General features: G+C 46.5%; 2 protein-coding genes across 3 annotated transcripts in view; one reads left to right on the top strand and one right to left on the bottom strand.

Moving 5' to 3' along the window:
• Positions 1–17,315, top strand: part of GABRA1 (gamma-aminobutyric acid type A receptor subunit alpha1) — a 1,147,113-nt gene that overhangs the window by 291,599 nt on the left and 838,199 nt on the right. The window lies entirely within an intron of this gene.
• The window catches only part of ATP10B (ATPase phospholipid transporting 10B (putative)), a 69,808-nt gene that overhangs the window by 32,578 nt on the left and 19,915 nt on the right, over positions 1–17,315 (bottom strand). For both annotated transcript variants that reach the window (XM_049776039.1, XM_049776038.1), the window contains exons 7-15: positions 14,114–14,241; positions 13,318–13,570; positions 11,510–11,733; positions 10,253–10,450; positions 8,524–9,058; positions 7,229–7,338; positions 5,820–5,946; positions 4,949–5,133; positions 560–860 (exon numbers count right to left, since the gene is read on the bottom strand). In XM_049776039.1, the coding sequence (XP_049631996.1) occupies positions 560–860; positions 4,949–5,133; positions 5,820–5,946; positions 7,229–7,338; positions 8,524–9,058; positions 10,253–10,450; positions 11,510–11,733; positions 13,318–13,570; positions 14,114–14,241 (2,061 nt within the window). The remainder of the gene's footprint in view (positions 1–559; positions 861–4,948; positions 5,134–5,819; positions 5,947–7,228; positions 7,339–8,523; positions 9,059–10,252; positions 10,451–11,509; positions 11,734–13,317; positions 13,571–14,113; positions 14,242–17,315) is intronic.

The following is a 17,315-nucleotide window of genomic DNA, read 5'->3' as shown; positions in this document are numbered from 1 at the left end:
AAGACCAAGAAAGGAACAATGTCTGCTAGACCTCTTGGTCTTGATAGCTGTGGGAAGAACTGGAGAACTGTTTCTATAAGAAGGGGTTTTGTACTGTATGGTGAGGTTGGGCAGAGTGGAGCTAGATCGAGGAAGGTTGTATATAGAGTCTTGCAGAATCTAGAAGTAAGAGGAGTGAATCTCATAAAGGATAAGGAGTCTACAAAGAGAAAGCTAGACCAGATAATGAAGATTTTGTAAAGTAGCCGTGCTTAGGCCACCTTTTTATTTTTCTCCCTAGATTGTGATTTAAATTCCACATTGACCGACCAACCAGCAGTCTCTTGGGTATATACTTTGTGTGTAAACATGAGCAAATGCAGTGAGCCACTGACTCTATTCAACGGGACAGTGAAGGCTTGCAGAGTAGAGGACCATGAGGTTGGAGGGAAAGTGGCTGAGGGATGCTTGTGCTCTTTCTGCATGTCTGGATCCTGATGAACATGCAGGTTCACCCACCAGTTCTCTACATTGCTACGTCTCAACTCTCATTGTGTTCCCTCCCTCCAAGGACACACACCTATGGACAGGGTCATGACCCGCAGCTTGCTCCGCACCAGCTTCACGATCATGCTCTTCTGGAGTGGCGTGGAGCGGCAGCAGAGCACAGAGCGGCAGTATTGAGCCAGCTCCAGAAACTTCTCCTCCAGCTTTCCCTGGAAGACAGCCTGCAGTGTCCTTCCATCGACAACGAGCCCCACCTCAGGCAGTGCCACCGGGCTCCGCAGCTGGGCCCCATGGAGTTTGCGATCTGGTCTCTGTGGTCCATAGCACTGCTGCACCTCCTCCAGCGCACAGTCCAGGACGGACTCGCAGGTCTCCTATGAGGGTCAGAACAGCCAAGAGCATTTTGTTAGCTCTGCTGGACTGGAAGTGGAAGTGGAGGCAGCAAGGTAGCGGCTTCTCTGGAAAGTGTGAGAAGTGGACAATGACCTCAGGATAGGCTGCTCAATCTTTCTGGTATGGTAGGTATGTGGAGGTCAGCACCATCAGAGGTGAGGAAATGGAAACTGAACTCTTTGCAAATCTGTTCCCAAGGTAGTAAGAGCAGGGAGACACAGCTCAAATGGGGATCTGGCTTCGAGTGACCACAGATGCCAATGTTTACAGACATGGGAAACATGCTGTTATTATTTACACCCCCCTCACAGTTACTTTGAAACAGTGAAGTCATCACCTTTGATCAGTTCTGCTCTTGTACTTTTAATTTTATTAAAGATAAAATCAGATGTGGATTCTAAATATACAGCCTTAATTCCACTTTTGCTTTGGTAAACACCACTTAGTTGAGAGTGTAAAGCTCTAAATTGCAGTTCCAATGGAGGTAGAGTGTAGTAGGACAAAGAAGGTAAATACGGAGGAGTAACAGAAGGAAGAATGGAAGAGACAAAGGAGCAGAATATGGTATGGGGGGATGGCAATGGGAAGAGGAAGATAATGCAGGACAAAAAGAAGTATAAGGAGAAAAATGGAGAAAAATTAGGAGGAAGATAGGAAGCAGTGAGGGGGAGGAGGCTGACAAAGGGGAGGAAGAGAAGGAGAAGAGGAGCAAGAGGCAGAAAGGAAAGAAGAAAGAAAAGAACAATGCAGAGAAGAAAAAAGGAGGAGGACTAGGCGAAGGAGAAAGAGGAAGAGGAAAAGTGAATGAAAAAGATAGGAAAGCAAAAGTGGAGAAGGAACAGAATGAGAAGAAAGGTGGAAAGAGGAAAAAGAGGAACAGAAGTAAGAGGACGGGAAGGATGAGGAAAAGACAATGATGAGTAGAAGAGGGTAGAGAAGAAGCGGAAGAGAACAGGAGAAGTTGGAAGATGAGGTAGAAAATGGAATAGAGAGAAGCAGGAACTAGACAAGGAAAAGAGAGAAGGAGATGAAGTGGAAGAGTGTTGTGTATGTAAACATTTTAATGGGATTATTATGTTACTGACCCTATCCTGATCGGTGATTGTGCCCTACCCTAGGGGGTGACCTGGCATTCTGTTCCCACCTTAGGGTGGTACCTGATTCTGCTCCCACCATTGGGTGGTACCTGATTCTGGGGATAAAAGCAAAAGTCTGTGTAAGGCGAGAGGCTTTTTTTTCCTGGGGCCTATTCTTAGGCCTTTTGGCTTTGGCCTCTTCACAGAATAAAGAGCTGGTTTTTTTGGAAGCCTGACTGCCTGTTGGCTTTCTTCCCGCCGCATTCACCTCAGAACCGCCAGCTGAACAGGGTTACAGATATGTGGTCTGAGCTGGAGGAGAAAGGCTTCATCCTTCATCCCCCCATCAGTCAACCTCATCAGGGGCTGAATTGCAACAGAAGAGGAGAAGGGATCTGAAGAGAGAACTGGAGAGGAAGAGGAGGAACTAAGGAGAAAGTGGAGGAGAATGAGGAGGCATAGGAGAAGAAAAGAAAGGGCAGAAGGGAGAGAAGAAAGGGTTATAAGTAGAATGAAAAGGACACAAAGGAAGAGAAAGAGTGAAGAAGATGGAGAAGGATGTGGTATAGGAGAAAGAAGAAAGATGAAGAAGGAAAGATGGAGGAGGAGAGCTAAGGGTGAAAAAGAAAGAAGTGGGAAGTAGAAGGAAGAGGAAGAAAATAGGGAAGCAAAAAAAGGAGGAGAGGTTGGAAGAGATAAAGGAAGACAGAAAAGATGGAGAAGTAGGCACAAAGGGATTAAAGAGAAAGTAGAGAATGAGGTAGAGGAGTAGGTTAAGTTGGAGGATAAAGAGTGTAGGAGAATGAGCAGGGGTAGGAAGAGCCTGAGGAAGAAAAGGAAGAGAAGTAAGAAGAAAAGGAGACAGTAAGAGGAGAAATGGAGAAGGAAGAGGAGGTTAAACAGGGGATCTGAAGGTGGAGGAGAAGGAAGATGTGGAGCTAGAGGGATAAGAAGAGAAAAGAAAAGACAGCAACAAAGGAGGAGAGATAGAAGAAAGAAGATAAGCAGAATAATCAGAAGGCAGAGAAAGAAGGAGAGCAATAAGTACAAGAAGGAGGAAGAGGGGCCGGGCGGTGGCGCTAGAGGTAAGGTGCCTGCCTTGCCTGCGCTAGCCTTGGATGGACCGCGGTTCGATCCCCCGGCGTCCCATATGGTTCCCCAAGCCAGGAGAGCAACTTCTGAGCGCATTGCCAGGAGTAACCCCTGAGCGTTACCGGGTGTGGCCCAAAAACAAAAACAAAAACAAAAAAAGGAGGAAGAATCAAAGAAAATGGAGAAGTAGAAGGAGAAATATAAGCAGAATAAAGAAGGGATGGAAGGGGAAAGTAGGAGAGGAAGAGCAAAGGAAAGATAGAGGAAGAAGTAAGGAGGAAGAGGATTAGTATAATGAAAAGGAGAAGAGAAGAATAAAAAAAGAAGGGGGAGTTGGAGGAGCAGTAGGAGAAAAAGTGGAGAGAATGAGAAGAAAAGGGGAAATTAAGATGGAGAAAGAGAAGGGATCTGAGAAGAACAAAAAGGTGAAGGAGGAGGTAAAGGATGAAGGGTGGAAAGGATAAAAAGAAAGGAGATACAGAATAAGGAGAGGAGGAACACAAAGAAGAGAAGAGGAGAAGGATGGTAGGAGGAAGAAAGAAAGAGTAAGAATAGAAGGAGGATTAGAAGAAAAGGGGAATAAGGAAGTGAAAGAGGAGTAGGTGAAGGTAGAGGAAGAGAAATAAGAAGCAGAGAGGTGATGGAGAAAAATTTGAAGGAGTAGATAAGGATAAGAAGAAGTGGAGGGGGGCTGGTGAAGTGGCGCTAGAGGTAAGGTGTCTGCCTTTAAGCGCTAGCAAGGAAGGACTGCGGTTTGATCCCCCGGCGTCCCGTATGGTCCCCCCAAGCCAGGGGCAATTTCTGAGCGCTTAGCCAGGAGTAACCCCTGAGCATCAAACAGGTGTGGCCCCCCCAAAAAAAAACAAACAAAAAAAAAATAAAAGAAGAAGAGGAGGAACAGAAGAGTGGATGTAGAAGGAGGAGGATAAGTAGGGAAGTGCGAGGAGGAGAATAAGTAAGGAGCAGAAAGAGGTAGAGAAAGAGGTGGCAAAAGAGCATAAAGAAAAGGATTAAGAAAGCAGAAAGAGAAAAAATTAGAAGAGAGGAGAATAAAGAGGATATTGTGAGAGTAGAAGAGGACAAGGAAGTTTTAGAAGTGAAGGATGTTGAGGAAAAGGAGAGGATGTGGAGTGGAAGAAAAAGGAGAAAGAAAAAAGGAATTAGGGAGTAAAAAGGTAGGAGTGAGGCTGGAGAAATAGCATGGAAGTAGAGTGTTTGCCTTGCATGCAGAAGAATGGTGGTTTGATTCCTGATATCCCATATGATCCCCTGAGCCTGCCAGGAGTGATTTCTGAGTGTAGAGCCTAGAGTAACCCCTGAGCGCTGCCAGGTGTGACCCAACCCCCCCAAAAAACAACAAACAAAAACAAAACAAAAAAAGAGGTAGGAGGGGAGGACAAAGAAGAAAGAAGAAGATGGTGAAGGATACGAAGGTAAAAAGGGAATAGGAGAAGAAAGAAGTAGAGATGGAGGAGCTAGAGGTAGAAGGAGGTGATATAGAAGAGGTAAAAAATAGAGGAGAAATAAAGGAGAAAGAGGGGAAGCAGGAGAAAAGAGAAGGAGCCAGAGAAGAAAGAAGAAGTGGAAGATGAAGAGGAAGAGATAGAGGAGAAAGTTAAGGCAGAGAAATAGGGAAAAGAAGATAAAGAAGTTAAGGAACAAAGGAAGAAAGAGGCAAGGGAGAGGAGAGGCAAAAGAAGGATAAGGAAGATAAAGGGAGAAGGACTAGAGTAAAAGAAGAGGGAAAGTAGGGAAGGAGTATAGGAAGGAGAGGAGGAAGCAAGAAAAGTTTCAGAAGGAGAAAGGATAAGGATAGAAGTGAAACAATGAGAAAGAAGGGAGAGGAGCAAAGACAGCAGAGAAAGAGGAGCATGAAGAGAAAGAGGGAGAAGAGAACTGACCTGGTTCTCGGTGTTGATGGAGTAGACAGTGTCGGCCTGGCCCAGCAGTCGGCAGGCATGGGCGATGTTGACAGCTGTCTCCTGCTTGTCTCCTGTCAGCACCCAGAGCTGGATCCCTGCCTCCCGTAGAGCTGTGATGGTGTCTGGGACCCCCTCCTGCAGGCGGTCTTCGATCCCAGTGGCTCCTGGAGTGAAAGACCCATAGTTCCTATTTCCCATCAAAGAGGTGCTGCTACATTGCCCCAGAGCTCCAAGCCAATGATGACTAGGAAAGGTCTCCCTGGGCTGGATCTGTCCAGTGTCATTGCACTCGGCAATGATCATACAACACAGCAGGCCACCTGATGACCGGTTTCTCAGGGCCATTCCCTGTAGCTAAGTGGTGCGATGTCCTGGTTTGCCTGCCTCACCCTTTGCCATGCCCACTGCAGGGTACAGTCATAGGGACCGCAAGTTTATACATGGTCCAGCCCCTCACTTCTCTGGATGTTCTTTCAGGCAATACTCTCCTTCCTAAACCCCTTAGCCCCAGCCCAGTGGCACCTCAGTCTGTAGGCAGAGAGCTGTGGATGACCCACTGTGACCTTAGTGTTACCACTGCCTGGCCTTTAGCCTGATTCTTGCACTTGGCACATGGCATGTGCCAGGATACATGCGAACAAATGGAGGGGAAGCCCTGCCCCACTCCTAGCTGCAGCTTGAGGTAGCCTCAGGGAGCAGCTTGCGATACAGGGCAGGGTGCCAGCAGAATCTCTTGTGCCAACTATCCACATAGGCCCCCAGGGAGGCCTCCTTGCAGATGAGTCAGAAACAAGGCTAAGAATTTCAGGTTCCCATGAGGATACTGCCCAAGTGCCCCACTTGCTTTTACCAACTAAGGTGAGCTGGTTTTCCAGGTGTTGGGCTGTCTGCAGCAGCAGTTCATCCTGGCCATCCAGGGATGCCTCAGCCTCCTGCCGTAAACTGGCCCATTGCTGGAAAGCTTCTTCACTCAGCACCTATGGACAGGGACATCTGGGCAGTCATCAACCCTCACCCCCTAGGGTCTATCTCAGAAAGATGTATGGTGACAACAGGGTATGGTGGGGACTGTGGTCTCCTGTCCACGGGCAGATGCATCACTTGTCCAAGGTATAAGTGGCCACTCAAGGGCACAGACTTGAGCTTGGTGGGCCCTTTCCATTGTCAAGAGAAACCAGAAAGCTCAATTTATTTTGGCCATACCCTACAGGGGTTACTCCTGGCTTTGTGTTCAGGAGTCATACCTGACAGGCTCAGGAGACCATGTGGGATACTGGGGATTGAACCTGGGTTGGCCTCATGTAAGGCAAATGTCCTTCCCACTGTACTACTGCTCTGGCCCCTAGAAAACCCAATTTTAAAAAATCAACTGGTAAAGTATTTCATGATGACATTGTACAAATTCAACCCCTGCATATATTACATATGAGATGGTTTCTACAAGAAGCGTGATTAGCTTTTGTCACTACAGAAAACTACAATTTTTTTCTTGACCGGGTGGGGAGGACTTAGATCACTTCTCAGGGCTAAATTCTGGCTCTATTTTTAGGGATCCTTCAGGCAGGGCTCAGGGGTTAGAACCTATGCAGTGCCAGGGGTTAGAACCCAGGTCAGTCACATGCAAGTCAATTACCTTAACCTTTATCTTTGTTTTGTTTGGGGGGAGGTCTGGCGGTGTTCAGGGGTTACTCCTGGCTTTGCACTCAGGAATCACTTCTGGTAGTGTTTGGGGGTACCATGTGGGATGCTGGGGATTGAACCCAGGTGGGCTGCGTACAAGGGAAGCATCTTACTTGCTGAACTATCACTTTGTTTCCACCTTAACCTTTGTCTGCAACTTCTTCTAGAGATAAGAACTTGATCTGCACTCAGAGACACATGCAAACCCATGACAGAATATACTATGAACTGCTATTACCACATTGGGCACCACTGGATGTAGACTGTGGACATAAATCCCCCACATCAACTCTGCAAGTCATGCCAAGCAGAAGGCAGCCCAGAGGGAAGATTGTGACTCGATGAAGGGCCTGTGAAGTTTGGGCTACCTATGAGCTGCTTTGTGGGAAGCAGGGAGAGACCATTGTACTGGTCAGCCATCAGATGTGCTACTCAGATGATTAGGACTCTGAGTATTGGTGAGAGTCAGAACTATGGGTTTGGGAAATAGAAGCTAAGCATCAGTCAGGTTCTTCCAGGAAACAGCTGGAGTGCTGGGGAGGGGAGACCACTGAGCTGCCAGCTGAGGGCTGCTCTGACCTTTTTGGCGATGCACAGGGTCCGAAGGCCATGCCTGGCATAGAGGTCTAGGTGCTTCTGCGTCTGGGCTCGAACTTTCCACACTTTCTTTTCCATTTCAGAGTCCAACTCTGTAAGGCAAACATTTTCTCTCCTGAGATCATACATAGGTATGCACATGTATATACACTTATAAACTTGTCTCTGTCTCTGTCTCTGACCCTCAACATCTTTTTTTTTTGTCTTACAATCGTATTAACAATGGTTTCTTATGGACATAATTACAAGACTGTGGGATATACCTTCCTTCAAGACCCTTGCCTGGGCTTCTGTTGATGTTAATTCCACCTGAAGAATCAGATCTGCCCACATCTGGGTGGGGCAGGATATTTTGAAGAAAGAAAAGGAAGAGTCTGGCTGGGGGGAAGAGAGAGCAGAAAGAGGCAGAGAGCCAAAGGAGAAGCAGCAGAGAGGAAGCTGCTTGGAATAAGCTAAGCATAGAAGCCATGTGAGGAAAAGTATATGGCAGATAGGGCCTTGGAATAAAGCTGGCTGACTCGATGAAATTTTGACTGCTTATAAATTAATTCTCCACTGCCAGTACCCTGCATCTTTAGACCTGTCCTCTAAAGGGATTAAACGTGCTGGGCCATGCTATCCTGAGAAAGGCCTCACCCAGACACGTGGACATTAGACATTATATTTTATATTAAATCAACACAAGACCATACCTTTTTCTGGTGTACGTCTCTTCATCCCAAGTACCTAGCATTCCTCCTCCCCAAATTAGTTGTATGAATAAGTTCTTTTGTCATGTTGTCTTTGGAGCTTTGTTGCTCTCTCACTGTGTCTCTAAGTTCAACATATGAGAGATCATTCTTGATCTATTCCTTTCCCTATGACTGACTTCACTCAGCATGATCCATGTTGCTAAAATGGCATATTGTCCCTTCTTAGAACTGTATAGTATTCTAGTGTATATTGAGCCCAAATTCTTGATTCTTTCATCTATAGTTTCATTCATATCATGGCTACTGTATGAAGTGTAGCAATAAACATAGCTATGCAATATGCATTTGAATTAATATTTTTGTTTTGGGGATGTCAAGAAGTGGTATTTTGGGATCATATGAATGTTATGTGGTTCAACCTTTATGGAAAATAAACCGAAAACTTCAAAAATTATGAATAGACCCCCTTGGCATCTATATGGGAAGAATCCCTGGCCCATAAGGCCTGGGTAATAGGTGGCTCTGCTGGGCTCTGTGACACTGATCCTAGATCTCCAACCTCTGCAGTGCCCACTCAGGACTCACCACAGGTTGGGTCCTCCAGCAAGTCCATGATGACTGAATCAGCACCCTTGGTATAGACCACAATCTCACCAGTGAGTGGGTGCCGCACGACCACCGACATCCTCTTCCGGACGGAGTTGAAGGCCAGGGTGCAGAGCACAGGAAAGGTGAGGCAGGCACCGTGGGGCAGGCGTACGGTGACGCTCTGGGGTGTGCGAGCCAGCAGGGTGAAGTTGTAGGCATGGGCCGCATGCACCAGTGCTGCCTCATCAGGGCTCTCGGCCTCATAGCAGAGCTCAGGGGACTCTGAGCCCCTGCCATCACCCTCACCCGGCTCCCAGGGGCTATTGCGGCTGCAGTTTCTGGTGCCCCCAGATGCATCTTCTCCATTATCCGAGCTGGGGGCATGAGAGGATGTGCCCAGGCTGTCCTCCAGGTCTGTGTCTGATGCTGATGAGAGAGACTGACTGAGGCTCGGGAGCTTCAGCTTCTGGAAGAGCTGCTGGATCTTCTCCAGCGATGTGCCCAGGGCAGAGGAGGAGGGCGGGGCAGTGATCTGTGGGCAGGAGAAGTAGGTCACTCTGCTGTAGGCCCCAGGTATGCATCATATTATATGTATGGCTGGAAACTGCAGAAGGTGGCAATGAGCTTCATACTGGGAGGGCAGGAATATCGCTTCCCACCACTGCCCCCTCCCTCTGTGAGCCTTGGTCTATTTGGTAGCATAAGGGAGGTTAACTAGAAATTTCCTTTGAGTCCTCATCTTTTCAATTTTTTTTGGACTACACCTGGGGGAAGTGCTTAGGGGTTACTCAAGGCTCTGTGCTCAGAAATTACTCTTTATAGGCTTGGGGAACCATCTGGGATACTGGGAATTAAACCTGGGCCAACCACTTGCAAGGCAAACACCCTACCCACTAAGCTGTTGCTCCAGTCAAAGTGCTCACCTTTATCTTCTTCCCTCTACACCTCAATGTGAATATGGACAGGGATAAACAAAGGGACTGCAAGAATGTATGTTCCCTGAACTCCAGTTCAGCACCTCATGGATATGAGGGGATGCCATCGATTGCTATCTCTCCATTCTGAGGAGGAAACTTAGGCACAGAATTGACACTCACAAAATTAGGGCTGGCACTCCATGTTGCTCTCCCTGATCCTGAGACTGGAGTCCTTTCCAGAGGCTCTACTTCCCTCAAACACCCTACATTCAAAGCTACCCTGCAGACATCCTGAAAGAGTGTTTGGAACCTACAGTTACCTCAGATCTGGCTTGGGGACTGAAGGGACCTCTTTCACATCCTGAGGATTTTTTAGTCAGGTGGGAACAGTGTGAAAATTTATGGGTAACTGAAGATCAATCTTATCACCAAGGCTGCAAAGTAGTTCACTGTATGATTCTTTCCACAGTAGTAGGGCTTCCCACAGGGGTTAATTGCCTCCTGACCTCCATAGAAAAGCATCAAAGCAGAGATTTGCTTCAAGAAGGTGTGACCACCTTCTGCTCAGACACCTTCTGCCCTGTGTGAATCCAACTATGCCCCACTCACCATTGCAAAACTCCAATGGGCAAAGTGAAGCTGGATGGTGGGATCCGTGGACAGAGGGCTGGCCCTGAGTTCCCAGCACCCCATGAGCTCAGGAAACAGAACCTGAACCCCCTGCCCACAGCCCACAGAACTGGTTTCTGCCTGATATGAAATGAGAAAGTGGGGATCCAGATGGAAAAGTGTCCTATAGTACCACTAACCCTGTGCCGGGGCTCGGTGGCAGTGGAGACCATGACGGAGTTGCAGATGGTCAGGGCGAGGAAGAAGTCGGCCACAGAAGCGGCTGGTGAGGGCGTGGACTGGGTAGAGTTGCCGCTGGTTCTTGTCAGTGCATCTAGCCACAGGCCAGCCTCCTGCACTCTGCCCAGCAGGTTCCTGTCTGGACTCACATCCTTTTCCTGTGAGGATAGGGTCTGAGTGAGGCTTTGCAGGATGGTCCCTGTACCCCTGTCTGCTTTTCCTCCATGTCACTTAGAAGTCTAGCACATCATCCCCAACTTCTACCCGCCAATTCCCCCCTGCTCTATCTGGCCAGCTCAGAACCTCAACATTTATTTTTCAACAGCATCTAGACCATTTTTCTTCATTATTTTATAAGCTTTTGCCTAGAACCCCAGTTCTCACATGGTACTCAAGCTCAGGGATGCTTCAGAGATCTCCTTGTGGGCAATGCAGGCCAATGGCTTTGTTGAGTCTTGAATATTTGCAGCACATGCTCCTGCCCTCTGGCCAGCTCCTCCTGCATGGAGAATGCCCTGTGCCCTGCAGCCCTGGTTCCCCCTCATCAACAGAGCCATGCCTGAAAGCCTGGGTTACCAGCCATGGCATCAGCTGCCTGTGCAACCTGCTCCAGGCCTGTGATTAAGCCTCAGGTGTTCTATGGGTCAGTGTGAGGTATTTGGAGATTGCATGAGGCATTCACTGATAGGTCCAATGTAAATTCCCATCAGCCCTTCCCAACATCAGGCTGTAAGTGTGTCCCAAGCACACACCAAATCACTCAGAAAAAGCTGCAGTGACTGGCTTGGGGAATCAGCAAGGGTCACAGAGTGAATCCACACTGGACTTTCTGGAAAAGGAGATTTGGAGACAAGAGCTCAGGTGAGCCCTTGTCGGCCAGTATACATGCTCCTTTATATAAGTTCTAGCTCTGGGGGTGGGGGGTAGGAGGTGGTTGTGAACAAAGTCTGTTTGGGAAGGGGTACTGCTGACTGATTAAGGACAATTTTTGCCATTTGTACTGTTTAAAGAGAAGCTGGAAATTTATGATACTCTAGGAAATCTCAATTGTTAAGTGATGACCATTTGAGATAAGCAAGACTGAGGGACCCAAGACAATGCAGTAGACATGCTGAACAGGGCTGATCCTGTAAGAGCTACCACTGTCCTTTCCCTCCCATAGCCCTCCTACGTCCTTTCTGAAGCCCCTAGGGCAGAAGCTGGGAGACAGGACTTACCAGGGGACTGCTGAAGGCCACTGGGGGCTGTCTACCTTCCCAGTACCCTGAAGACTTCTGCAGGGGTGCCTGGGCACTCTGGCTCCGCCTTAGTGGCTGTGCTGACCCTTGAACTCTTCCTGTTGGGGGCCCCTTGGCCCATCTGGCTGGGAAGGACAGGCTCTGGTACTGGGCCCAGGCTCTTGCACCAGGGTCCTGCTCTTTTGGGGCCTCCAGTCGCTTGGCTGTGAGAAAAGAGGCTCTTAGTCACTCTGGGTGGATGGGGCGGTGTAAGACCCAGACAAGGTAGGAAGATGAGAGGGAACAGCCATGTGTAGCAGGTTGGCCAGTGACAGTCATGCTTACAAGATATCACAGTGGTGGCTGTTTTCAAGGAGTACAGAGGGGTCAGGAGGCAGCTCATGGGCTGAGAGCACATGCAGCAGAGGCTCCAAGTTTGGTCCCTGGCAACACATATCCTTCTATCCTCTCTCCACAGAATATGGCCCTGGGGCTTCCCAGCACTGCTCAACCCACTCACTTACAGCACTGTAGTGAGAGATAGAGAGCGAGAGAGAGGACTTCAGCAGGAAACTTAAGGAGGTACTGCATGAATGCTGACAAGACTCTCTATGTACCTATCACCCCCAGGTCTAGGGAACAGCAGGGGGTTGGGAGAGGTGCATGGCTTGAGACCCAGAGTCCTGCTTGGGAAGGCCTCTCCAAAGCAACAGCCCAAAGGGGAGGGAAATAAGCAGCATTTCCCTCTTAACCCCACGCAGGGTCATCCTGGAGATTTGTTGTATGGCCCTAGGTATGTAGAGTCAGAGGCCCAGAAGACCTGCTGGAAGGCAGGAAGGGGCAGGATGCAGGCTGGAAGAGAAGACCGATCTAAGTGATGGGTTTTCTATTGGAACATTTACCACCCACACTCCCTGCCCAGGGAGACCAAGCAGACTGAGCAAGAAAGAGAGAGTGAAAGTGAGAGTGAGAGCAAGAGAGAGAGTGAGAGCACTGTTACATATCCTCTCATACATTTCATCTCCTTTGATAACTGAGGGAGTGCTGGAGAATATCTTAGAAAGCTTCTGTGCACATACACATAGGTACCCGTGTGTATAAATGTGCATGCAGGAATGTGTGTGCATGCGTCTAGACATGTGTGGGTGTGTGTGGTGGTGGGGGGCTGAGGGAATCACTCAGCTGCACAGTCACCTCCAGACCAGGTCAGGTGATGGTCAGGCCCTTTGCAGACATGAGCCTTCTGTGGGACCACACAAAATGCTGAGAATTTAGAGTGTATGTGTGTTGTCCTGAATCTTGTTGGCACCAAATCTGCTTAGTGCATAGACACTAAGGTGTCTCCTGACATCTCAGCTAAGGTGAACTGAGAAGTCTTATCTCTTGACTAGACGTTGGCCTCTTAATTCACTGAAATGTGTCCCTGCCCACTTCTGACAGCTAAAGTTCACAAAGGGGGCCACAGCAGCTTGAAACCAAATCCTTTGTGTACAGAGGAAAGATTACAGGAGTAAGATAGACTCTGGGCTGAGATAGAAGGGTCTGGAGAGCATACAGTGTGGAAAGGAATGTGGCCAATCCTGGTTAGAACCCCAGCACCACAAAGGCCCTCAACAAAAGGCCCCAACAAAGGCTCCTAACCCACCCCAGCATAGTCAGTGGCATGCTGAAGATGGTGCAACCCCTTTCACTCCAAAATAAGAAATGGGATCCTGAGGAATGGCAGGCAGGTACCAGGTCACTGGCAAGAGAGAGAGAGAGGAGTGCCCTTCCTTGCCATTCCCTTAGGGAGCCTGGGTCCCCCGTACCATGCTCCTGGTGTGCATACTCGCTGCCCATTATGCTGCAGCGCCGGAACACCATCCTGTTCTCTGTTAATGTCCCTGTCTTGTCAGAGAAGATGTGCTGGATCTGGCCCAAGTCTTCAGTGATGTTGAGGGCACGGCATTGCACACACGAGTCTCGCTCCTCATCGTACAGGTCCAGATCGTGATGCAGGAAGAAAACTTGGCCGAGCTTCACAAGCTCAATGGACACATACAGGGAGATGGGGATGAGCACCTGTGGGGCCAGTTCTAGTTAGGCTGGGGGTGGGTAAGAAAGAGTAAGCAGGTCTCCTCTGGATAAGCTAGGGGACTAGAGGTAAGAGAGAGAAAAGTCTGGGAGGATCTAGAGCACTTTTGTGGTACTGAAGGTGCAATAACTTTGTCCATCAAAGACAAATGATTAGAAAAAATTGAAATTTAAAACAAAATCAAAATCATTGCCATCTGGATGAAACAGACTCATGGGGCAAGGACTACACACACACACACACACACACACACACACACACACACACACACACACACACACAGAGTTCTCTGGCTCTAGGACTCGTGGGGTCACTGCTGGGACCTCCAACCATAGAACAACCTCATCGGCGTTTGCCTTAGCTGTTATCTGGGTCAGAACCCCCCTCCCCTCAAAGTGAAGACCCTTTCAGAGGACTTCAGAAAAGATGATTCCTGTGCCAGCCCAGGAACTGTTCCTTGAGCTCAGCATTGTTTCCTGGATGGGCCCAGCAGGAGAAGTATGGATGTAAGTTTCCAGTGGGTACCCTACCTGGAGCAGGATGATCATGGTGAGGAACATGTAGAAGCCACCGAGGGCAAGGGGAGGGAAGTTCCCATTCATGTCTGGCACATCAAAAGGAGGGTGCTCCTTGAATGTCAAGTTCCACAAGCTGTGACCTGGGGAGAGGCACAAATGTTATTTAATCCTATGACAGTATTGGAACCTATGATCAGAGAGGAGTGTGTTCTGGGGAGCCAGTATTAATCTTTTATAATACACAGCATCTCTCTGCGTGTGTATATGTGTGTGTGTATGTGTGTGTGTGCATGAAAAGAGAAGATCTAATTTTCCTTTAAAATGAACTTTCAGAGAAGAGTCCAGCCACTCTGATTTGCTCTGTGGCTGCACACATCTCCAAGTCAATGATCCCTAACACAAAATGCAGAAAACATCACATTACAGGTGCAACAATGGGGAAACAATGTAGGCCAACTCTGTGCATAAAGAATAAAGGGCCAGAGAGATAGCACAGTGGTAGGGCATTTTGCTTTGCATGCTGCTGACCCGAAAAGGACCGGGTTTGATTCCTGGCATCCCATATGATCCCCCAGCCTGCCAGGCATGATATTTGAGTGCAGAGCCAGGAGTGGCCTCTGAGCACCACTGGGTGTGGCCCAAAAACCAATTAATCAATCAGTCAATCAATAAAGTAAAAAAAAAAAGAGAGAGAATAAAGATGGTACCTCTGATGCCTTGAAAAGTGCCATCCACTTATTTAGCATCGTTTAGAGAAGAAATATGGAAGATATTCATAGAACTCAAAGAAGCCTGGATCAAACTGAATGAACCACAGATAAGAATAAAGAAGATATGAAAATAGAAATGAGAAAACTTCAAACTGAAATAACAGGACTGAAAAACTTGGTAGGTGAAATGAAAACCTCACTGGAAAGTCTCTCCACCAGAGTAACAGCAGCTAAGGATCAAATCAGTAAGCTAGAAGATGAGATGCATAACAACTCCATACAACAGAAGAGATGGGAAAAGAGCCATAGAGCAAATGATCGGACAATGGAAAACATCCTCAAAGAATGTGAACAAACGAAAAGAGAAGTCTTTGATAAACTCAACAGCAACAACATAAGAATCATTCTCCTTGGGGATTTTCTTCCTGGGTCTCTGGGACTCCAATGATTTTTTTCTTCTAAATATCTTTATTTAAGCATCATGATTACAAAAATGTTTGTGGTTGGGCTTTAGTTATAAAATAGAACACACCCCTTGTTGTTGGGAATGTGTAAATGGTGAAGATATTAAAATATCTTAAAGATATTAAAAAATCATTGGAGTCCCAGAGACCCCAGAAGAAAATCCTGAGGAAGAATCAATAGTCAAGGATATCATTGCAGATAAACTCCCAAAGCTAAATAGTGCAAGCAACCAAATTCTGCATGCCTGAAGAGTACCAGCTAAAAGAGATCTGAAGAAAAGCACCCCAAGACACATCCTAGTCACAATGACAAATCCCACACATAGGCATAGAATACTGAAAGCAGCAAGATCCAAAAGGAAAATTACGTTAAACAGAGCATCCCTAAGATTCATAGCAGATCTATGAAAAGATCCCCTCAAGCCCCAAAGGCAATGGTGAGATACAGTGACAAAACTTAATGAAATGAATGCTTTGCCTAGAATACTTAAGTGAGCCAGACTCACACTCAGATTGGAAGAAAGCATACATAGCTTCACAGAAAAACAACAGCTCATAAACTTTACAGACTCAAAATCAGCCTTAAAAGAAAAACTGAAAGCTCTAATTTAAGACAAGACAGAAGAAATGGACATTAGAAAAACAATTCCATTCACATTAGTGCCACAGAAACTCAAATACCTTGGAAGGACTTATACAAAGAAAATTACAAAAACACTTTTTCAAGAAAACAAAGAGGACACAAGGAAATGGAAACACATACCCTGTTCATGGATTGGGAAGATTAACATAATTAAAATAGCAATACTCCCCAAAGTATTGTGCATATTTAATGCAATACCTCTAAGAAGAACCATGACATTCTTTTTTTGTTTTTGGTTTTTGGGCCACACCCAGTAACGCTCAGGGGTTACTCCTGGCTATGTGCTCAGAAGTTGCTCCTGGCTTGGGGGACCATATGGGACACGGGGGATCGAACCGCGGTCCGTCCAAGGCTAGCTCAGGCAAGACAGGCACCTTACCTTCAGCGCCACCGCCCGGCCCACCATGACATTCTTTAAAGAAGTGTATCAAACACTCCTGAAATTCATTTGAAACAATAAATACCTATGAATAGTTAAAGCAACTCTTAGAAAAAACATGGGAGGCATCAAATTCCCCAACTTTAAATTATACTACAAAGCAATAGTCATTAAAACACCATGGTTTTGAAATAAAGACAGGAATTCAGATCTATGGAATAGACTGCAGTATTTAGCAAATGCTCCCCAGACATACAATCAATTAATCTTTGATAAAGGGGTAAGAAATACAAAATGGAGCAAGCAAAGCTCTTTAACAAGTGATGTTGGGACAACTGGTCAGCCATATGAAAAGAAACAAACTCCATCTAACACCATGCACAAAGGTCAAATTCAAATGGATTAAAGACCTTGATATCAAACTCAATTCACAATGCACTGAAATTAGTACTGAACTACAAAGAGACACAGAGTAAAACACTCTAAAAGCAGCTCACTACTGAAAAAATCAGTGTGTCAGAGATGAAATCGAAGAGAAAATCAAAAGATTTCTGGAAACAAATGCAAATGGAGACACAAATTATCAAAATTTGTGTGACACAGCAAAATCTGTACTAAGAGGAAAATTTATAGCTTTGCAAGCACACATCAGGAAGGTATAAGGGGCCTACATAAATAACTTAATGACTCTACTTATAAAATTAGAAAGTGATTAACAAAAGAAACCAAAAATAGGTAGGCAGAAGGCAATAACAAAGCTTAGAGCAAAAATAAATGAAGTGGAAAAGGAAAAACAATCTGAAAGATTAATGAAAGCAAAAGTTGATTAAAATTGTACTACAAAGCAATAGTCATTAAACAGCATAGTATTGGAATAAAGACAGACTCTCAGATCAATAAAATAGATTAAAGTATTGAAAATGTTTTCCAATAATAAAATAAATTAATATTTGATAAAGGGGCAAGAAATACAAAATGGAGCAAGGAAAGCCTCTTCAACAAGTAGTATTGGAACAAC

This window comes from Suncus etruscus, chromosome 6, assembly GCF_024139225.1.
Source record: "Suncus etruscus isolate mSunEtr1 chromosome 6, mSunEtr1.pri.cur, whole genome shotgun sequence".
NCBI lineage: Eukaryota > Metazoa > Chordata > Mammalia > Eulipotyphla > Soricidae > Suncus > Suncus etruscus.
Note: the sequence above shows the minus strand (reverse complement) of the source record. Positions and strands in the feature narration are given on the sequence as shown.